The following is a 21,283-nucleotide window of genomic DNA, read 5'->3' on the forward strand; positions in this document are numbered from 1 at the left end:
CGTATCACCGTACTGCCCACGGGAAAAAAATAGAGCATGCTCTGTCTTTTCCCACATGTATGGCCAGGCACCATGAGCAGCGCTCAACCCCTCCTCTCTCCAGCCTGGGCAAGCATGCGTTTGTTTAAAGGGACCTAATAATAGTTACAGCACTGGACCTAGAGGATCATCACCTGTAGTTTGGTACCTTTACTTTTACAGAGCAAGCGTTGCTGACCAGTGGATGTTTGGATACTAAGAGGGATTCTTTGCCAGCCAGCCCTTTCCACATAGTAGGAAAACATGCTTGTTAGCGGATCACTACCATTAGATCACTGATGATCACTGATCTGTATATGAGGGCAGCAGACATTCTACTTCGGAAAGGAAAAAAAAGGAGCATTCCCATCTGATATTTCTATTTTAGCAAATTCTGTATTCCCCTTGAGTAGAATTGTGTATTATATTTGTTATGTATCCTGAATATATATTAACGGGACGTGTTACAGTCACTAGGATGCCTTCCCACAGAGCGAGCATCAATTTCATGTTTCAATTGCATAGCACAGAGTTGTTAAAATATATGCTCCTTCATAATAGTTGTATAGGGAATACGGGAATGGGATCTTTGGTCTGTCTTTATAATATGTTATTGAACATCATGGCATCATATTATATGTTTTCATACTCTGCACTCATGGTCTAGAACTCAAAGCAAACAATGACTGCTAATAAACTTCTGCCAGATTTCTAATTTGCTGTATATATTTATACAGGAAAGTATTACTGCTGCTTGGATGGGCATTATTTCTATTTCTCGCCTACAAAGTCTCCAAAACTGATAAAGAATACCAAGAATACAATCCATATGAGGTTTTAGGTATAGATCCGGTAAGTAACACGTTCATTGCTTATCCATTTATCACAACAATAAACAATCCTACAGTTGTTCAGTTTTTTTGGGAAAAAAGTGTTATTATTTGTGTAAAGTTTTCCAATATAATGTTTCAATTTCTTACTAAATCTAGATCTCTGCTTGATGTCATGTGGATAAATATACAAGTGTATAGCCTGTTGCAGAGCAGTAAGCAGGACTCTGTTCACCTATCACATGACCATGGACTGATTTTTATCCAAAGGAAGCAATAAATGACAGCAAGCGGTGATCTATAAAACTGTCAATAATACATACAGTAAAGCTTAAAAAAAAGATTATTATTATTATTATTATGCAGTATTGGAAAATTGTAGAGATTATTATACAAACAATATTTATTTGTTGAGATTAGACCACATTTTTCAGGATATTTTCTGTCACTGATGTTTCTCTGCATAATTTTTTTTGTGGAAAGGGGGCCACTCTGACAGAAATTAAGAAACAGTATCGTCTACTCTCTCTGAAATACCACCCTGATAAAGGAGGAGATGATGCCATGTTTATGAAAATAGCGAAAGCATATGAAGCGTAAGTATTATGCATTACTTATCCATAAGAATTGCATTGGTGGAAATGCACACCTACAGCCATAGTCCTCAGGAAAAGATAATTGACATATAGGGGATGATATAAAGGTAGCGAACCTGTTGGTTGCCCTAGGCAACTGTCTAGCACTTTTCCCTTATACTAATATAGTGAGATTATCAGTTTGTGTTATACATTTCTGTTTCCTTGTAACGTGTTTACTTTTGTAGTTTAACAGATGATGAATCCAGGAGAAATTGGGAAGAATATGGCAATCCTGATGGACCACAGGGTAAGTCTCTTCATAAATTCATGAATAGCTGTCATTCTGGGTTTATTGAATAAGGCTATTAGTATGTGTGTACACTACATATTACACTTGTATGTTACCTACTAAAAACCATAAGTGACTTATTAATTCCTTCTTCTTTTTTCCCCCTCAAAGCTACACATTTTGGCATTGCATTGCCTGCATGGATCGTGGACCAGAAAAATTCTATGCTGGTGAGTCTGCTTGAATTGGAATTCATAAGAGATGTTCTGCCACGACTGAAACTGTATTGTGCTTGGTGTAAAGTATTGATAAATGCTGCACACTATTCCTACAGGTTCTACACACAATATCATTAGGTTATCGTTTTCCTAAGAATCCTGTAGTGTCTGCTTTGTCCCTGAAACCTGCTGCTGCACCTTTCCAGCTTTTATTTGATGTGACTTGTTCTTTTAATTCTTGTTTTAGGTGTTGCTGGTTTATGGGCTAGCTTTCATGGTTATCCTCCCAGTTGTTGTGGTAAGTAACCCATATCTGACAACTTTAAGATTGGTTTACTAGAGGTAAAATTGTATAGATAACGTCCTCAACTTAGTAGTGAAAGCAGCAGAGATTTTGTTTTATGTAAATCGGGGCAGTTGGCAGACATTTTAGCAGGCAGCTCATCTGCTTCCATAACTTGCAAATCTGCTTTTACCACCCCAAATGTTGCGGCAGTAAGTGCACCAGCTAAATTTAACACTCTAGACCATTTCTGTTATCATTTTGTGGCAAAGACTGGACTGCGGTCCAATACAGAATGACAACTTAAAATATAGCAGAAGTTACTCTAGGAGCCACAGCTTACAAAAATATTGCACCTGTATTTGTAGTTAAAGGGGTATTCCGGGAATATGAACGTCTGATACAAGAAGCCATAATGTTGTAAATAAATGAATCTAAAGTTATCACCAAGATGGCTGCCACTTAAAACTACAAGTCCCAAGATCCTTTAGTTCTCAGTAACTCCTCCTCCCTCTTATGCTCTGCTCCCACTGATGATGTAACAGGTTTTCTTGCACGGTTACCATAGTAATGACGTGTAACTGCCATCACCAAAACACCGGCCATACTGGATGCACTGCAACCAACCGACTACAGCCAAACATAGTGGTGATCACATGACCTGCCCAGGCAGCTGCAAGACATGTGAGGTGGACATCTTCTGTGCTGTGTATGCTCTGCAACGGACCGTGCAGCATAAATTAACTGATTGATTAAAGGGCCAGTAACATTTTAATTCTCCATTACAGTGTATATCACCAGCATTTTCTGCTAACGGGAGCAACATTTTAAATAACTAATTACTTAGCTTATATTTTAAGGACCCCTTTGTATATAAATTATGATGATTCCTGGAATACCCCTTTAAACAAACAGTTACTTGCTGAAATTGGAACACCCCTTTGAGGAAAGTTAGAGATTATATGCACATAGTGCTCCTAAGTGTATGCTTAACATTTTCCTTGAACTGTTTATTTTAGGGTTCTTGGTGGTACAAATCCATCCGGTACAGTGGTGACCAAATCCTTATTCGCACAACGCAGATTTACACATATTTTGTTTATAAAACACGGAATATGGATATGAAGCGTGAGTAAACTTTAACTTTATCTGTAATTTTTGGATTTAAAAATACTTCTGTTAGTCCCCAATTTGCTACCTTCTTCTTGTCTCGTCCTACTGAATCCCAATACATAATATTAATTGCCATGTTAAATGTAATACTGTTACACAATACAAGGCCTTTTTCAAATCTATATCAAATTCCACAAAAAAGTAAAATGGACCCAATTATAGTTGCCTTTAGGGCTCATACACTTGAACATGTATTTTTATCTTGCATTTCTTAGCGATAGTTTTAAATGCTCAATCACATTTCCCGGGAAGCATTACAGATCTGAACATTTTTTAAAATGATTTCTAATCTAGACTAATTCACTTTGTTAGAACATCTCTAACCATCAGCAGATTTGGTTTTCTGTATCCTCTATATTCTGATAACACCCAATTATATACTTCTACATATAACCTCACTCCTACCTTACTACAGAACTGCAGTTTCTCTACTATCTCTAACATCGTATCCTCTCTCTTCGTGAAACATAATGTTTCCAAAAGGGAAGAAGTTCTTATCTTTCTGCTATCTACTAACCAACTCAACCCTGTCTGTGATGTCCCAATAACCCGAGGCAGCAAGCATGGGTTTTGCTGGACTCTGACCTCTCCTTTGCCCTGTTTATGCACTTGCATGTTCTTAACGCATTTCTAGAATTTGCGCATTTCTTACTATTGAAACCTCTAAAATGCTAATTGTTGCTCTGATTCGCTCTTGTCTTGACTACTGTAACTCCCTACTAATCAGTCTCCCTCCAAATGCAGTTTAAACTAGTCACCCTCATCCTCAAAGCTATGCACAGTGTTGCACCTCTTAATCTCTCAATCCTCATGTCAGTGTATTAGCCGACCCGTGCTTTTTGATCTGCCAGTGGTCTAAGATTATTCTTCTCTTCCATTCTAATCACTCATTCCTGGACTTCACGTGAGATGCACCAATTCTCTAGAAAGCTCTTCCCTGGTCTATCAGACTAAGGCTACATTCATACAGCCGTATGCCTGCCCGACCGCAGCTAGGCGGGCATACCGCTGGGCGATGGAGAGGAGGAGGTGACCCCTAAAAAGAGAAAACACAGACACGGCTGCACACACAGGGAAAGATAGAGCATGCTCTATCTTTTTCCCCATGTACGGCGCTGACCGGTGCCACACATGTGTGACACTGGGCCCCCATTGCCATCTATGGGGACGTATATGTGGCCACTCCCAGACGGCCATGTGAATGCACCCTAATATCTAACCACCAAAGCTACAACCGTTCTGTTATTACCCATCTGTTCATACAGGCCTATCACAGTTCCTAAATGCATAATACTCCAACTCTCTTTTTACTAACTGACCCTGTTTACTCCTTCCAACTGTTATCTGGCTAACACCAGATACCAAGCTCCAGGCTTCTCGGCCGTCCCATCGAACATACGCTCTGTATATAAGATGGCTGATGACTGGTTCTAGCAAGATTACTTATATATTTATTAAATTAGATTTATTCCATTCCCTTATAAAGAAATTCTTGTGCCCCCCTTCCTCCTCCATAGACTGTAAGCTCTTGAATATGATGGTGCTATATAAATAAAAAATATTATTTCTAAACTTTCATACTGAACGAGCTGGTTGATGCGCAGTTACAGCCTTACTGGCCAGAGGTATTCTTAGCTGTTGTCTTTCTCATGTGTTCGTGCTGTTTTGGTTTACATTGTGTGGATAATACATTTGGGAGTTTGGATTTCTTATAGTCGGACCATTGATGATTTAGAGCTGTTTTTATTTTTCAGGGCTTATTATGGTCTTAGCTGGGGCATCCGAGTTTGACCCTCAATATAATAAAGATGCCACTAGCAGACCTGCAGATAATATACTGATTCCACAGGTAAACTATATTTAAATATACTTTGTCAAAATAAAATTTAGTAAATTAAATATATTGCCATGTGCTAAGGACAAGTTTGGTTTTGTCTCCATGGCTTTTAGCTGATAAGAGAAATTGGTGGTATCAATCTGAAGAAGAATGAGCCTCCACTAACCTGCCCTTACAGCTTAAAATCCAGAGTTCTATTACTGGCGCACTTGTCACGGATGCAGATTCCTGAAACACTAAAAGAAGGTAAACTAGGTCAATGTGACCATATTTTTTTTATATTGGTATTCTAAAAGTATTAGATTATTAATAGTTTGGCTTGCTCATCTTTGTTGACTTTGTTCTTTCAGATCAGCAGTTTATTCTGAAGAAGTGCCCAGCATTGCTTCAAGAAATGGTTAATGTCATATGCCAACTGATCATCATGGCTCGTAGTCGTGAAGGTAATGCACATGGATGGATGGAATATATTTTATTTCACACTGTATTATCAAAAGGGTCATCATTTTACTTTGTAAAAGCACGCTTTTGACCTTATGCACTTTATGCGTTTGTTTTATGATCACTCGGGCCAGGAAGGGAGCTGTTTACTCCTCTGTTATATATACATTGGCCAGTTACATTGGAATTGCCAGTCCTTTGCAATTATGTGACTTGCAATGTCAATTACAGATGGGAGGAGGACTTGCCTCAAATGCCAGAGGAGGGCTTTGCTGGCTCACTTCACAATCATTGGTTTATTTTGTGTTTCTTGCTCTTTCTGAAGAGAGGGAGCTCAGGCCACCATCATTGGCCTCTCTGGAGAACTGTATGAAACTATGTCAGATGATCGTGCAGGGCCTCCAACAGTTCAAATCTCCCTTTATGCAGCTGCCATTTATTGAAGAGGATCATCTAAGACGAGTTTTTAACCATAAGAAGGTACATGGGTCCAACTCTTTTATTTATTTTTTAGCAGGATGCAGATTATATGTGTTCCCTGCTGTTTTTATATACAAATTACATTGATATGTGTAACAGGCTGTCACACTCTCTAATTCAGCATTGCGCTAGCTACATGTGTGACCTTAACCTCAGGGTGTTTTCCGCAGATCAGCCTAAAATAATGTGAAAAAACCTCATGGCAAAGAATTCTTCCATAAGGCATCAGTAAAATCCTTTAAACCCGCAAAGTGAGGAAAAAAATCTGTATGTGTCCAAAATCACTGCTGTGGAAAAAAATGCCAAAGTGAGTCTGAAAGGTGCAACAATGCAAAACACATGTTGCTCGTTCCAGATTATAAGTGTTTTGGTCGTAACGTATGTGCGATTAGGAGAGTCGACCTTCCTGCTGCGCTTGAGGCTGTGTTCACACTTTACGTTTACATTGTGTTTTGAAACCCAATACAAGAGCTGAGAAGAGGAGATTTGCCTAATTACACTGCTGTTACCATTTGCGTTTACAAAATACAATGTTAACGGAAGTGTGACATTGCATTAACAATGTCAACAAAACTCAAATATTAATGCTATGTTGACTTATGAGTTAAAACCGCAAATGTTAACAGCAATGTAATTAGGCACATTTCCTCTTCTCAGCTGTTGTATTGCATTTCAAAACGCAATGTAAACCTGGCGTGTGAACGCAGCCTGAATTGTGTTGCTAAATGCGGACCCCGTACCAAAAAGCATTAAAAAAAAAAAAATCTAACACCCCTAACCATGTTTAGGAATCATATTCTTAGACAACCCCTTTTACACTGCTTCAATAAAATTTTTTGTATTTAATCTAGACTATTGTTTAAAAAATGTAGCAAAAGATCTTTTATTTATTATTTTATATGGCTACAAAGGACAAAACATTTTCATGCTGAATTGTTATGAAGTACACTTTTTATCTCTGTGCTTATCTAATATATTTGCAAATATTATAATTTAATTCATAGTTTAAAATCAAGACAATCCGTGATTTGGTCAGTATGAAGGAGTCAGATCGTCGCCTGCTCCTCAGCTTTCTTGAAGATAACAGCTATGAGGAATTGGTGGCAGTTCTTGGCAGTATTCCACATGTTACTATGGAGGTAAAACCACAAGGTAGGAGCCTCTAGTATTGTTTTATTTGCTATTTGATCATCTTGGTTCTTTTTACAGCAGCTAAGTATTGTATTTTTATTGGAGATGTTTTATCAGTGTTTTCAATACCTATATTGCTTGCTATTAATCTTTTAGATTATATTACTACATCAACTTTTTCAGTTGGAATCTAGTCCGTCTGACTCCTCTGTGGCCACAAGGCCACATTCACACGAAATGTTTAGATTGCCTTTTGAAATGCTATTCAAAGGCTGCGGAAAGGAGCTTGGTGGGATCATATATGGGATTACACTGAAAAACATTGACCCAGATTTATCAAAAGTAGTGCAAACTGTACTTCGTGCAGTTTGCCTCACTGTGTGGGATGCGCCAAATTATTAAATACTGGGGCATGGTCGTCATTAATCTGCAATCGAGAAATTAAGTATTCATGGATACCATGAGTAGGGCTTAGCATATAACAGAAACGCGTAGGTGTTTGTACCCATATGTACTCCTATGGACATTTTAACGAATTATGAATAAAGGAATTTGATTTTTATCCTGCATGTGCTACTGAACACTTCATTTCTCAATTGCCTTTGCACCAAGCCAGCTACACGTGTGCGCACTCCCTGTATGTAAGCCTCTACCATCTCAGGACAAGCCTGGGTATGTGAAACATTTTTTACTACTTGTCAACATTAATCTGGTTTGCCCTGAACTGCTCAGGAAGTTTGCACCTTTTTACGTACACCGTACAACACAATTCTGTCAAGTCGATATAATAAATGTGGCGCATGGCCGAATCTGCAAAGGAACACCCTTTTAGGTGCACACAGTGCACCAAAACCGGCACAAACACTTTATTAATACATGTGCAGGCAGTTTGCATGTTCTTTTCAGTGCTAAGTCAGACAGAAAACACTTTAATAAATGAGGACCTTTGTGTTTTTACTTGCAAAACAAGTGGTGCCCTTTCCCGTTTGCATGTGTCTCATCTGAAAAAGCCTAACACCAGGCTGAAATTTTTTATAGTCCTGTTTGAGAAAGGCCATGAAATACAGGCCATATTTCATGGAACGAAGCATAATTGCACAGGGAGGTAGGGACTCCAAGTATCATGAATATTTATTATGCTGGATATTCCGCTTCCTGTACAGTCTAGAGGTCCAAAAATACAGTCTAAATACAGTCTAAACGTGGCCATACACTGATTCACTGTCAGAAACGCAGCCATTGTGTGAGTATATCCCTAGTAATACAAACCACAAGGGGAGATGTATCCTTAACTACTTGGCCATTTTGCATCTTCCTGATCTTTTTTTCCCCAAATCTGACATGTCACTCTGTGGTTAGAACTTTGTAACCCTTCAACATATCTAGGTGAATTTGAATTTGTTTTCTCATGACACATTATACTTCAAATAAATAAAAAAAACTGTGTGAAATGCTTTTTTTTAAAATAAAAAACATAAATTTGGCATGAACTATTGTTAGATGTATGACGTAAGAGTCACTGCCACCTGTACAGTACTGTTACATCCCACATCAGGAATGGGTTAAAGAAAATTGAAGTTTTTCAGCAGCCAAACAATTTCTGCATCCCTAGTGGTTACTAGTGATGGGTAACCCATTTTTTAAAAATCTGCACAAGATTGACTACATTTCCCTAAAGTCTTCCGTAATGTAGCTTCATTTACGAGGACGGTTCAATAAATACCTGTGTTTGATGAGGAAAGTTGGTGTTATCTATCAAACGACAGCAAAACAAATTGCAGACTGATTGATGGGTTAGATTGGATTTGGCAGCCATTTGAGTAAGACGTGTTTTGTGATTTTCGCTAAGATGGAAAAAGAGCAGTATCGTTCAATAATATGCTTTTTGTTTTTGGATGGGAAAAAATGCAAGGAGATGCAAGCAAAGTTAGATGCTGTTTATGGGGGCACTTCACCATCTATGACCACAGTTGGATATTGGTTCAACGAATTTAAAAGTCGGCAAACATCCGTTTTTTTATAAGGAGCGACCAGGAAGCCCGGCAGACGTGGTTAACGAGAAAATCATTCAAAAAGTCCACGACATGATACTCGCTGATTGACGCACAAAAGTGTACGAAGTAGCAGAGGCCGTAGGTGTGTCGACTGGAACGGCAATTAATATTTTACATAAGGCTACATTCACACTACCGTATGCGGGACGTATATACGGCCGATATAAGTCCCCCATAGACGGCAATGGGCGCGCGGCGCCCTACGGGAGCGGTACAGTGCAGTACACGTGCGGCACCGTACCGCTCCGTACCCCGTAAAAAAATGGGACATGTCCTAGCTTTCTCCGTAGTACGGTACCGTGCGCCATAACTTCCTATAGACAGTGGCGGGGGTGAGCTGCACTCACCTCCTCCTCCTCTCCCCGTGCACTGCCGTTGCCCGCTACGGTACGGGCAGGCAACGGCAGTGTGAATATAGCCTAAGTTGGCAGCCGCATTTGGTGAAAAAGAAGGTGCTGTTTCACCACGATAACGCACCAGCACATTCATCCCGAGTTGTCGCCGCCAAACTGCATGAATTGCGTTATGATCCATATTCAACCGATCTGGATCTCTGCGACTTTCTTGTTACCTAACATGAAGAAATGACTTGCAGGAAAAAAAACTTTTTCTCGGCGATGACTTCCTCGTTTGAGCTAGAGGCGTATTTTGGAGAGTTTAGCAAATCCTATTTTTTGGAGATGGCAGACTGTTGGTAGAAGCGTATCTTTCTTAAAAAAAAAAAAAGATAAATAATTTTTAGAAGAAATGGTGTCTTCATTTATAACACGGGTACTTATTGAACCACCCTCATACACAGTTTTCATTGTACAATTTTATCCTATAAGATTTACAGTCCTGAATTCATTACAAAACTATTTTTTACAGTGTTGGATGATGAAGACAGTAACAACATTACAGTTGGTTCCCTGGTCACTGTCCTTGTCACCCTTAAACGACAAACTATGGCGGTAAGTAAAAAAGAAATAATTATACTATGAACTATAGTAAGATGCATATTTATTTTTAGATATGGAGGGTTTACTTGGGGGGGAAAAATGTATTTAAAGGAAATCAACCACTCAAAAAACACATAAGCTAGAAATACTCACCTCTGCTCCTTTTCATCTTGATCGCTGTTCGCCCCTAATCTTGGCATGTCGGGATCGCCTAGAAAAGAAAGTTATAATTAGGAGCGCAGAGACAAGATGACCGCTGCTTTGGACTGCCAATAATGCATGCCCACGCACCTTCCTCTCCTGTGGCAGAGGGAGGTGATGTCACGCGAGAGGACATCTTGCCCCGCCAAGATTAGGGAAAAACAGCGCCTGGATCAAGATGAAAAGGAGTGGAGGTGAGTATTTTCTAGGTTTTTTGAGTGGTTGATTTCCTTTAAAACTATAGAAAACCATTTACGGTTGAGTTCAGACTTCAAGCTTCTAAAAGTAATGTACAGTTGTTCGCTCATTTTCATTTCTTTCATAATACAGGAAGTGTTTGAGAAGGAACAGTCTACTTGTTCTGCCGAGGACCAGCCTGTTGAAGAAGGGGTATGTTTAGTGTACTGTGCTATTGCCTTTGTGTGTCTACCTTCTGATTACATTGTGAAAAGTGTCACAGTATACCAACCTAATAACATTATATATAATAAATATGCTAAACAGATACTTGTAAAAACTTATATAAACTTATAAAAGCTTCTACCAATGGGACAAAGGTCTTGGGCTTTGGAGGGGACCAATATCTATGAACAATTTAGGTTCCTTTCCTTTCCCACTCCTAATGACTGAAAATGTCTTTGCCCATCCTGTGACATGTCTGGAACAAGGCTGACTACTCACTGTTGTATTATTTAGTAGGAAGCACATAATTTTGTGACCCTCGCAAACTAACATTTTTATTACGGATGTGTGTACACATGTTCACATTTACTTTATTGGGCAATTTGTCATCCATTTTGTCGGATGTATGGTGCGGCCGCCTGGCTTCCTATGGAGAGGGAGCCTAGGTACGGCCCGAGTGAGCATGCGGCCTTGTGCAAGGGACCTTAAGTAGTAGGTTTTTTATATATATTTTGGAAACAAAAAAAAAACAAACTTCATGCCTGCTGGTAAACAAGATTGGGAAAATTGCTGCAGTATACCATATTTCTGTGCATCTTTCTCACGGTGCTAAGATAAAATCCATTATATATTTTTTTTTTCTTCATATTGATAGTGAGTTTAATTTGAAAGATTTCTAAAATATTCTGCTATAACCCTATTTACGATGAAGCTGTCTGAACCGTAAAAGCATCCTTGATATCTGTATGAATGTTTGCATTCCATGTGCTGGTTGAAGTGATCTGTGATTTCTGCCAGACACATTTCAACGTGATTGGCCTTGTCCCTGAATGTATCAGAAAGCATATCAGTGTAAGGCTTCTTCTGATTTGCGCTCAGAAGATGCAAAAGAGGCTTAAAAGATATCATGCTTGATTTTGATGATCGATAAACCAGGGGCACTTACTCATAGATCCAGGCATTGTGACTGTGATAATTTTGTTATATTTGTTATCCTTGACCTCCTTCCTTCTAAAATCAACCTTTTAAATTATGCTGGAGGGCTCTGGGAGAGTTACCCAAACCCCTCACTGTTGTAGCTGTGACAATTAGTATAATTTAAAATTTGAATTTAGAAGACAGGAGGCTATAGATAACCAATAAAAAAGTATTGCCACAGTCTGGATCCATGAGTAAGTGTCCTTGGTTTATCATGATGGTTATGGATGGTAGATTTCCTTTAAATGGAACCTGTCACCACATTTGCACACATACAGCCAGTGACAGGTTCCTATAGAGCCCTATTAACTGACTGACGGCTTTCATTTAGCTAAAAATTCATCCTTATAAATCATCCTTTTTATCTTATATTCCATGGGATGCCTCCTTACTATTTAGCAGTTCATGTCATGTGACCAGAGTGACATCATCTCAGGTCCTATAGCCTCTTAACAATAGCAAACTGTACCCTATGTACTTATCTGACCACTTGAAGTCATAGCAGCCTCCATGGACGCCTACTCCTCACCATCCTCCTTGGAGGCTGCTGTGATTTTATGTAATCACATACATGGTGTACAGTTTAATAATAAAACTTCTGTATTTATATTACACACACAGATTATGTGGCCCTGCACTAGAGCTTTTCAAATCAGTCCCTGTCCCCAATGGGGCTCACAATTTAATCAACCTACCAGTTTGTTTTGGATTGTGGGAGGAAACTGGAGGACCCAGAGAAAACCCACGCAAACACAGAACATACATACATACTTGAATAAATCAGTAATTGTCCTGGAGAGCATCCTGCATCCCGGCAGTCATTATATTAATCCTAAGGGTTTTCACTGTTTTTATGGCATAAAATGGGAAATGCATCCCATACTTTCTTCCCAATAGTACAATAAAAATCTTTTCACTATGTATGAACAAGGGAGCTCAGGATATTACAGAATCCGGAAACTCATAACATGAATGTGATTATACCAGGGATGTCAATAATAATATAACTGATACATTAGATTCATGAAGTCACCGTATAAAAAAAATTGACACAATATTTCAATATGTACTTAGAGCATTATATGTCTGTAGTTGAATATTAGCAGAGAGTCCCTAAGTACAAGTAGACATAGCAGTGATTTGAAGAGACACAGAGCTGTCAGTCAGAAAAATGGGGCGTGTCTCACTGCCAGCCTGAGAGAGAGCAGAGTCGCATATACCAGACATGAGTCAGAAAAGCTTATTTGCATATAAGAATAATGCCTGTAATTAAGTTACAGGGCCTCACTGGCAGCTAACTTTGGGTGATATAGGGAGGACATGTAAGCCAGCAGGCATTGCTAGACAGGGTGGTCAAATAGATAAAAGGATAGCATGTTGTGGTGTTCTGATTGAGTTGTCCTAGCAAAAGTTGTTATACAATATTAAGGCCTCTTTTGAGTGAATCTCCCTCTATATAGTGGGTCAGTTTTTCCTGTAAAGAAAAAGTTTATCTGCTCTAAGGATTCAACAAGAACAAGTACAAATATGCATCCAAAGTGAAATAGTAGTTTAATAAACAATAACTCTTATTGTTTTGTTTTCAGCAAGGGGAAAGTGGAAAAATAAAGAACAAAGGCTGGCAGCAAAAAAATAAAACCACAAAAAAGTCTTCCAAATCCAAGAAGAAGAAACCGTTAAAAAAGAAGCCTGCTCCCGCTCCTTCAACACAGCAGAAACCAGGAAAACCGAAGCAAGCCAATGATATCGCTGCAAACGTGAGAATTGTCAGCATTGTTTGCAATGGAATATATTTCAGAATAAATAGTCTATTAGTGCATAGAGACAGGGTTAGGCGCACTATTCATGACTAAGTATTGGCATACAATTTTACTAGTGAGTATAAAATAGAGAAAATGTGTGGATTCATTTTTATGGAAGTCTATACCCACTAATTGACTGGCCACTTTTTGGAATGTTATTCGGCACCCTAAGCTAGTGACCCCAACTTGCCCCCCTGCTTAACCACAGTTCTTTGGCAAGCACATTCTTAAAATGATCCAAATGACATGATAAATGCAGTGCAAAACATGCTCACCATTTGGTTGGTTTGTTATTTGCTTACTGAGCATGAAATCTGCATTTATCTTGGTTGTTTTATATGGATGTTCTTTTCTTTTTTTAATTTTGTATGTTACATCCTTATTAATATTGATTCTTAACTGCAAAACATAATTATATATTGCATTGATATCTCTTTATTTCATTAGGATGTTGCATCAAAGGAGGAGGATGATGATTCCGACAAAGGTAGCGATTCTGAAGATGAAGATACAAACAGGGATTCCCAGAGTGATGGGAGTGACAAGGATTCTGATAAGGAGAATGATGAGAAGCATGGAAAAGATGATGAAGCGGTAAGGCCATTTCATGTCCAATTTATCTCTTGTATTTGGAGGCTACACTTGGGGAAATGGGGGGGGGAGCCTAAATGTACAAAGACGATATGCAAAATACACTATATGACAGATAATGGCTGAGCAGCTATATCATTCAGTACATTGACAGGTGGAGTAAAGCATACTGACACTGGAATTTTTTTTTTTTTTAAGGAATGAGGAATTGGAGGTTTTGTGAATGCCCAGAGAATGTTACCTGTCTGTCTGCATTGTGCTGTGGTAGAGGAGGGATAATGCAAAAGACTTTTTCCAGAGGTTGACTTGGGAAAACTTAAATGCTTAACTCCTTAGCGCTCCGTGTCCGATATATCGGATGCTGAGCGCAGTGACATGGCGCTCAGCATCCGATATATCAGACGTAAAGCGGTTCCTGGTTCTCTGACATCACATTGTCCCGTGACAGGGTGATGAGTGTTAGGGGTGGGTAGGGTCGCAGGACTATAAAAAACTATAAAACTATAAAACTATAAACCTTCTAAAATGTGTAAAAATTTATACAATATGCAAATTAGCCTGCTGTAATGTAAAAAAAAATAACTGAAGAAGAAACATCTAAATGATAGCTTTCATTATTTTGTTATTTAAAAACGGACTCAAAGTCATAATATCGCTAGGTACAACATAAAGTGCCAGTGTAGGTGTTGGCACATACTTGATATGAAGTGCTAGGGTGGCACCAATGCCAGAATTTTGAGTGTGATACAATGCCTGAAAAAGCATAACGATACCTGATACCAATACAATACTTCAAACAAAAAGAAAAACGGTATCTGAAATGTTTGTTAAAACATTGGTTTTTGCAACACCATCTTCCTAAAGTCATAACTTTTACATGGAGCTAGTTGAGGCCTTTTGGGAGGGGAAGGTGTCATTATCGGTTTCTTTTTTTTTTTTCTTTTTTTTTTCTTTTAGTACTTTTCGGGGGTTTGTGCAACATTTTGTAACTTTTTTTTTTTTTTTTTTTTTTTTTTTTTTTTTTAAAGAAACACTGATAAAAACACAGCATTTTTTACTAAATTTGTTGGGGATTTTTTTTACAGTGCTCACTAAACGGGTTAAATAATAGATTATATTTATAGATAGTGAGTTACAAACCCAACGATAACAATTATGAGGGTTTTTAGGAAAAGTTTTATTTTTTATTATAATACAATGAAATAAAGGGATATTATTTGTTTCTTGACATTTCTAAACGTTCTTTTCTTTTTAAAACTTTATTTTGTCCCAGGCCAGGGAGTAGATGCATAGAACTGGCATTTCTAAGTATAGGTTGCATCACCAGGTCACACTGTTGCAACCCTTTGCCTGGGGTCAAACGTGCCGGCAATGTTGTGTTTCATAACGCAATGTTAGTGCATGCACATATTGCATTTAAAAACAAGACACCGGGGTCTAGTTACCAATTGCATGTGTTACCCTGTAAACGCATATGCAATTGGGCTGACGCCCCTGTGCACTAGCTTTGCATTATGAACGTAATACTAGCAGCACGCTTGACCGTGGCCTTTCACAGAAGAATCAGTATGACCCCTTCAGCCTCACTTCCAGATCTCTCTGAGGGTTAGTTCACAGGTGGCGTTTTTTTTTTAAAAAAGAACCCCTGAAACGCATGCGGTTTACCTGTTACTATGCATTTGGCTTGTTCAAGTGCGTTTTTCTTTAAAGGGATTGTTCGAGATGGTAAAAAAAACAAAAAACATTAGAAGAACACCTGAGGGTGAAAAAGTCCGGCTCCCCCAAAAGGAGACAATCCCAGCTTCCCTGGTCTCGGCCTCGGTGCACGCTACCACATCCACGCCATAGGATCCACGCAATGCAAAAGGTTCGGCACTCGGAAGAAGCCACCAGGATTAATAAAATGTAGTTTCTCTTTATTTCGGTCTCAGGAACATAACAGCTGATCATCATGACTAAGATGCGCTGCGTCGAAATGCGTTGATCGTATGCACCAAAGCTGTTATGTTCCTGAGACTGAAATAAAGAGAAACTACATTTTATTAATCCTGGTGGCTTCTTCCAAGTGCCAAACCTTTTGCTTACCTTTTGCAACAAAAAAACATTGGTGGCCGGGTGGAGGTGCTTAAAAGATTAAACCTGTACACTCGCCCCTTCCGGCGCCCCGCGCTGCCATCTCTTTGGTCTGTGCCCCATGTAAACAAACAAGGGCATGGAAGCCATGCTGTGTTCAGCGTCCGACCGGAGGAAGTGGCCGGCCACGTCTACCCATCCCTCGTTGGGAATAGGGATGGCCGGGCGTGACCGGCCACCTCAGTCGGCCATAAGCTGAAAGCAAACGGGGGTGCAGTCCAAAGAGATTGCAGCGGGACTCTGGAGTGGACCGCGGAAGCAGTCCCCTCCTGGCCACCTTTTTGTTTTTTTGTTTTAACGGTCTCGGGCAACCCCTTTAAAACAGCTGCTAAAACTTCCAGCAATAATGAAAAATGCATACTAGCCAAACACCTAGTAAAGTATAAAAGGTATGCATCTTTGGGAGGCGTTTAAAAATGCATCCAAAAAAAGCAACATGCAAGTGCTCATCGAACAACAAGGAATACTGGTATTGAACCGTTTGGCCTCTTTTAAAACCAAAAAGGCACCAAAATTTTGATTCATTGTGCAACCCTAAATAGTTCTGTTGGTACCATCTATACTTGAACCATCTATACTTGGCTTAATGTGTGGCCCGTATAGGCAGGTAAATGGTCAAATCGCAGCATGGTGACAAAAGTCGGGAGGATAATTGCGTGGATGACTATCTGCTGTAATGTCATTTATTTACAACCCTGTCACTGGTTCTCCTTTCAAATCTTGTGCTGGGCAGCAAGCCAACATTGCTGGAAATGTTATTCTTGTGCATGCGCAAGATTTTAACGACCGCTACGCTACCAGCTGAGGCCCAGCGCAAGATTTGAAAAGAGATCCGGTGACAGGCTCTACAGAGCACCACAGGATAATTGTAGCATATGGTATACATTTTATTTTTCTCAAATGCGGCCATACAAAGTTATAGGAAATGAAGCTTGCTACAAGCGGGGAAGGAGAGGTACCGTATATAAAAATGTGCTGAAAAATGTCCCCTCGGCTTATACACGAGTCAATATTAAGTAAAAATATTAAACGTAAAAAAATATTAATTAAAAAATAATCGTATATACTCACCCTCCGGTGGCCCCGATGTGCAGCGCTGCTCCCCCGATGTCCGCGCTGCTCCCCCCGATGTCCGCGCCACTTGTCTTCAGGTTTCCGGGCCGCTTGTCTTCAGGCTTCCACGTCCGTCTTCTTTTTTCTGCTGGGCGCCGCCATGTCTTTCCCCCGGGCAGTGCCTAGTATGACGTCAGCAGCGGCGCGTCATACTAGGCGCTGGCCAGGAGAGTGCAATGGCGGAGCCCAGCAGAAGAAAGAAGACTGGCGCGGAAGCCTGAAGATAAGCGGCGCGGTCATCGGGGAAGCAGCGCTGCACATCGGGGCCACCGGAGGGTGAGTATATAAGTTTAATTTTTTTAAATGGGGGTCAGCGCTGTATACCGCCGGGGGCAGGGCTGCATACCGCTGGGGGCTGGGCTGTATACCCCTGGGAGCAGACTGGCTATATACTGGGGGGGTCTGTGACCAATGCATTTCCCACCCTCGGCTTATACTCGAGTCAATAGTTTTCCCAGTTTTTGGTGGTAAAATTAGGGGTCTCGGCTTATACTCGAGTATATACGGTAAGTAATAATTACCTATCTGTTGGTAGATGTCCTTTTTAAAGCAAAACTAAACAATTTAGATAATTTTATTTCAGAAATGAATACAGCAGATAATAACAGTAAATGTTTTATTATACTTGATAATAGAAATCAGTTTAACTGTTAATTTTGCTTCTGAATTCTTTAAAATCTCTGAGGACAGGAGGCTAAAGAGTAAATACATGCTCTAAGTATGTAAAGAATTAGAGTGCAGCATCCTAACTTCCCAACACTTTTATTTATAAAGCATAGAGCAGGTTGTATTTCTTTTCTCCATGCCCATGAAAGAAAATTCTCAAATTTTTAACCCCTTACTTTACAATTTTACTTAGGAAATAAAACTGCAATAAAACTATCACTCAGTGGTCAGTGTAAGATTCCAGAGTGTCGGTGGGGTCTAAACAGACACAATATGATCCCTGTAGTTCTGTGTGGTGACAATATGGTTAGATTATCAGGGTACAGGTTTATATACACTTTCATTTAGCTCCTGAACATTGTACAATCTCAGCCTTACTATTACAGGCATAGCATACACAGCTCATCTATAACACCTATAACACAGCTGCTGGCAGGAAGTCAGTGTGTGAGCTCATCCTGGAATGTAAGGGTGGGTGCTTGAGGGAGAGAGCAGCGTCAAAAAGAAGAGCAAGATGGCTGCTGACCCCAAACTCGGACGATATAGGGTCTGGTCCAGGGCAACCAAAATTGTGTACATAAGGACTGATAGACCGGTTGGAATTATATCTGTAAAATGCCTTTATTTTTGTCAATAACAGTGAATTAAAGAGGTGTTATTTTGTTATCCTGCATAAATTTAGAAAACTTGTCTTCGTGGGAATACCCCTTTAAAGGCGTATGTTTGAAGGCCTATGTTAATCCATATGTAACAAAAATAATTACATTGATTTTATTAATCTGGGTTTTATAAACTTGACATGTTTTTGATTTTTTTTATGTTCTTATCTGCTTATTTTAGGAGTGGCAAGAATTGCAACAAAGCATTCAACGTAAAGATCGAGCTCTTCTAGAAACCAAATCTAAAGTAACACATCCTGTATATAGTTTATATTTCCCAGAGGTAATTTGTTTCCATCAAAGTCAACCTGTAATGTATTAAATATTCCCTAGTTTCTTTTATAAATCAATAGCACAAATGCCTATGCAAAAAATTGTAATGATCTTAACAGAGGAAAGTACTTCTTTCCTTTTTTTATCAGCCTTTTTCCCTCCTCCCTCTGTCTCTCTTTAATTCAGAATGTTATGTTTTTTACTGCAAAGTGTTCATTGCTTCTCTTTAGTGTACTATTACATATTACATATAGAAGAGAAAGCTGCTAAAAAATACATCATATATTGATCATAAAAAATGTTTTATTTTTATGTTCTTATTTTATGTTAAGTTTGTTTAAAAACTTAGATGCACTGGATTCTTTTTAGATTCTGTTTCTCACAGTTGAAGTATACCTACAATAAAAATTTCATTCCTCTCCATTCTTTGCAACTTGCAAAATCGTATGAATTGTATGAAATATTTATACCACTGTAAATAGCATAACCTTTACTCCCCCAGTCGTCTTTAACAATGTTACTTCCCAGAGGTCTTGATGAATTGAGTTTTGAAGCTGAATCTCTTGTTCTGCTGAAGAGTCCTACTTTTGTATTTCTGTTCTTAGAAACTTACTGTGCAGCATATAAGTTGTACTATTTCCCTTTTACTGTGTACCTTTTTATTATTAAAACAAGTTTAAAAAAAGAAATTACCTCAAATGTAATTTGATTTTTTTTTATATATTTTCTACTCTAGGAAAAGCAAGAATGGTGGTGGATTTACATTGCAGATAGAAAGGATCAAACCTTAATATCTATGCCCTATCATGTGTGTACACTAAGGGATCAGGAAGAGGTGAGGTCAATGCTGGTTGAGATGTCTTGTAAGTGTAGACTTTAATATGCAGTACCCATAGCCCAGTTGGGGTACAAGCCATGTCTCTAGTAACTCGCAAACTGTAACCTAAAACAGGAATCCCAGTAATATCTAGGGACACTTGCATAGTCCTCATAGAGGCTTTTATCTGGTGGAAATTTATCTGTACCCATTGCTTACAGATTTTCAGTAACTGTTTTTTTTTTAAATTATTATTATTAATTGAAAATGTTTTTTAACATGTTTTTCTTGAACACACAAAAACAAGAGCTGTGAAACCGAAATAAAAAATATACATTACGATGCAGAACTACCCAAAGCCTAGCCCTCTCCCCCCACCCCATGCTGATATTTAAACGCGCGTTAAAAAAATGCGCGAGTGTGCATGAAAACGAATGCAAGTCTGAAAAGACCCATTGATTACAATGGGTCAGAGTGCAATGCAAGTTCTGCGCATCAAAAGCATGCGCAAAAAACTCGCATGAAAAATACAAGGAGTCTAAGACCCCTTTCACACTTGCATTATCATTTGGTAACGGAAACTTCCACGTAGATCCACAAGGGCTCTAATCGGGAGCCCCGCCATATCCAGTTTTTATAAGCATACTTCCAATGGCCACCAAATTATCTTTATCCCTTTCGTTGCCTGGGGATTTAACCCCTTTTCATTTTTGCATTTCCATTTTTTACTCCCCACCTTCAAAAATCTAACTTTTTTATTTTTCCATGTAAAGAGCTTTGTGAGGGTTTGTTTTCTTAATAACACATTGCACTTTATTGTGACAGTACATAATATCCCATGCCATGTACTGGGAAGTGGGGAAAAAATTTCAAATCCAATGAAAATGGGGGAAAAACACAATTTGCGCCAAATTCTTGTGGGCTTGGATTTTATGGCTTTCACTGTGCGTCCCAAATGACATGTCTACTTCATTCTTTGGGTCGGTGTGATAGCGGGGATACCAAATTTGTATAGGTTTTTTTTATTTTTTCCATACATTTACAAAAATTAGAACCTCCTGTACAAAAAAAATTTTCATTTTGCCATCTTCTGGTGCCAATAAAATTTTCATACTTTGGTGTAGGTGGTGTCATTTTTTGTGACTTTTGATATAGTTTTCAATGCTGATGTTTCCACTGTAAGGCATTTTGATCACTTTTTATTGAATTATTTTATATTTTTTAAAATGTGGTATTTTCAACATTGGGTGCTATTTTCCGTTACTGGGTTAAACGCCAGGATTAACCATTATTATATTTTGCTAGATCAGCCATTTTGGGACGTGCAAATACCTAACATGTTTATGATTTTTACTGTTTATATTTATATCAGTTCTAG

The 21,283-nt window shown here is 38.9% G+C and overlaps 1 protein-coding gene across 1 annotated transcript in view; it reads left to right on the forward strand.

Moving 5' to 3' along the window:
- SEC63 (SEC63 homolog, protein translocation regulator) overlaps nucleotides 1-21,283 on the forward strand; it is a 33,969-nt gene that overhangs the window by 5,869 nt on the left and 6,817 nt on the right. The window contains exons 3-19 of the mRNA XM_072141839.1: nucleotides 756-870; nucleotides 1,332-1,444; nucleotides 1,672-1,733; nucleotides 1,887-1,945; nucleotides 2,181-2,231; nucleotides 3,236-3,344; nucleotides 5,144-5,238; nucleotides 5,340-5,472; nucleotides 5,577-5,669; nucleotides 5,993-6,147; nucleotides 7,152-7,299; nucleotides 10,200-10,282; nucleotides 10,802-10,861; nucleotides 13,438-13,608; nucleotides 14,101-14,247; nucleotides 18,997-19,098; nucleotides 19,825-19,923. Coding sequence (XP_071997940.1) covers nucleotides 756-870; nucleotides 1,332-1,444; nucleotides 1,672-1,733; nucleotides 1,887-1,945; nucleotides 2,181-2,231; nucleotides 3,236-3,344; nucleotides 5,144-5,238; nucleotides 5,340-5,472; nucleotides 5,577-5,669; nucleotides 5,993-6,147; nucleotides 7,152-7,299; nucleotides 10,200-10,282; nucleotides 10,802-10,861; nucleotides 13,438-13,608; nucleotides 14,101-14,247; nucleotides 18,997-19,098; nucleotides 19,825-19,923 — 1,795 coding nt within the window. The remainder of the gene's footprint in view (nucleotides 1-755; nucleotides 871-1,331; nucleotides 1,445-1,671; nucleotides 1,734-1,886; nucleotides 1,946-2,180; nucleotides 2,232-3,235; nucleotides 3,345-5,143; nucleotides 5,239-5,339; nucleotides 5,473-5,576; nucleotides 5,670-5,992; nucleotides 6,148-7,151; nucleotides 7,300-10,199; nucleotides 10,283-10,801; nucleotides 10,862-13,437; nucleotides 13,609-14,100; nucleotides 14,248-18,996; nucleotides 19,099-19,824; nucleotides 19,924-21,283) is intronic.

The sequence above is a fragment of the Engystomops pustulosus genome, chromosome 3 (assembly GCF_040894005.1).
Source record: "Engystomops pustulosus chromosome 3, aEngPut4.maternal, whole genome shotgun sequence".
NCBI classification, from domain to species: Eukaryota; Metazoa; Chordata; class Amphibia; order Anura; family Leptodactylidae; genus Engystomops; species Engystomops pustulosus.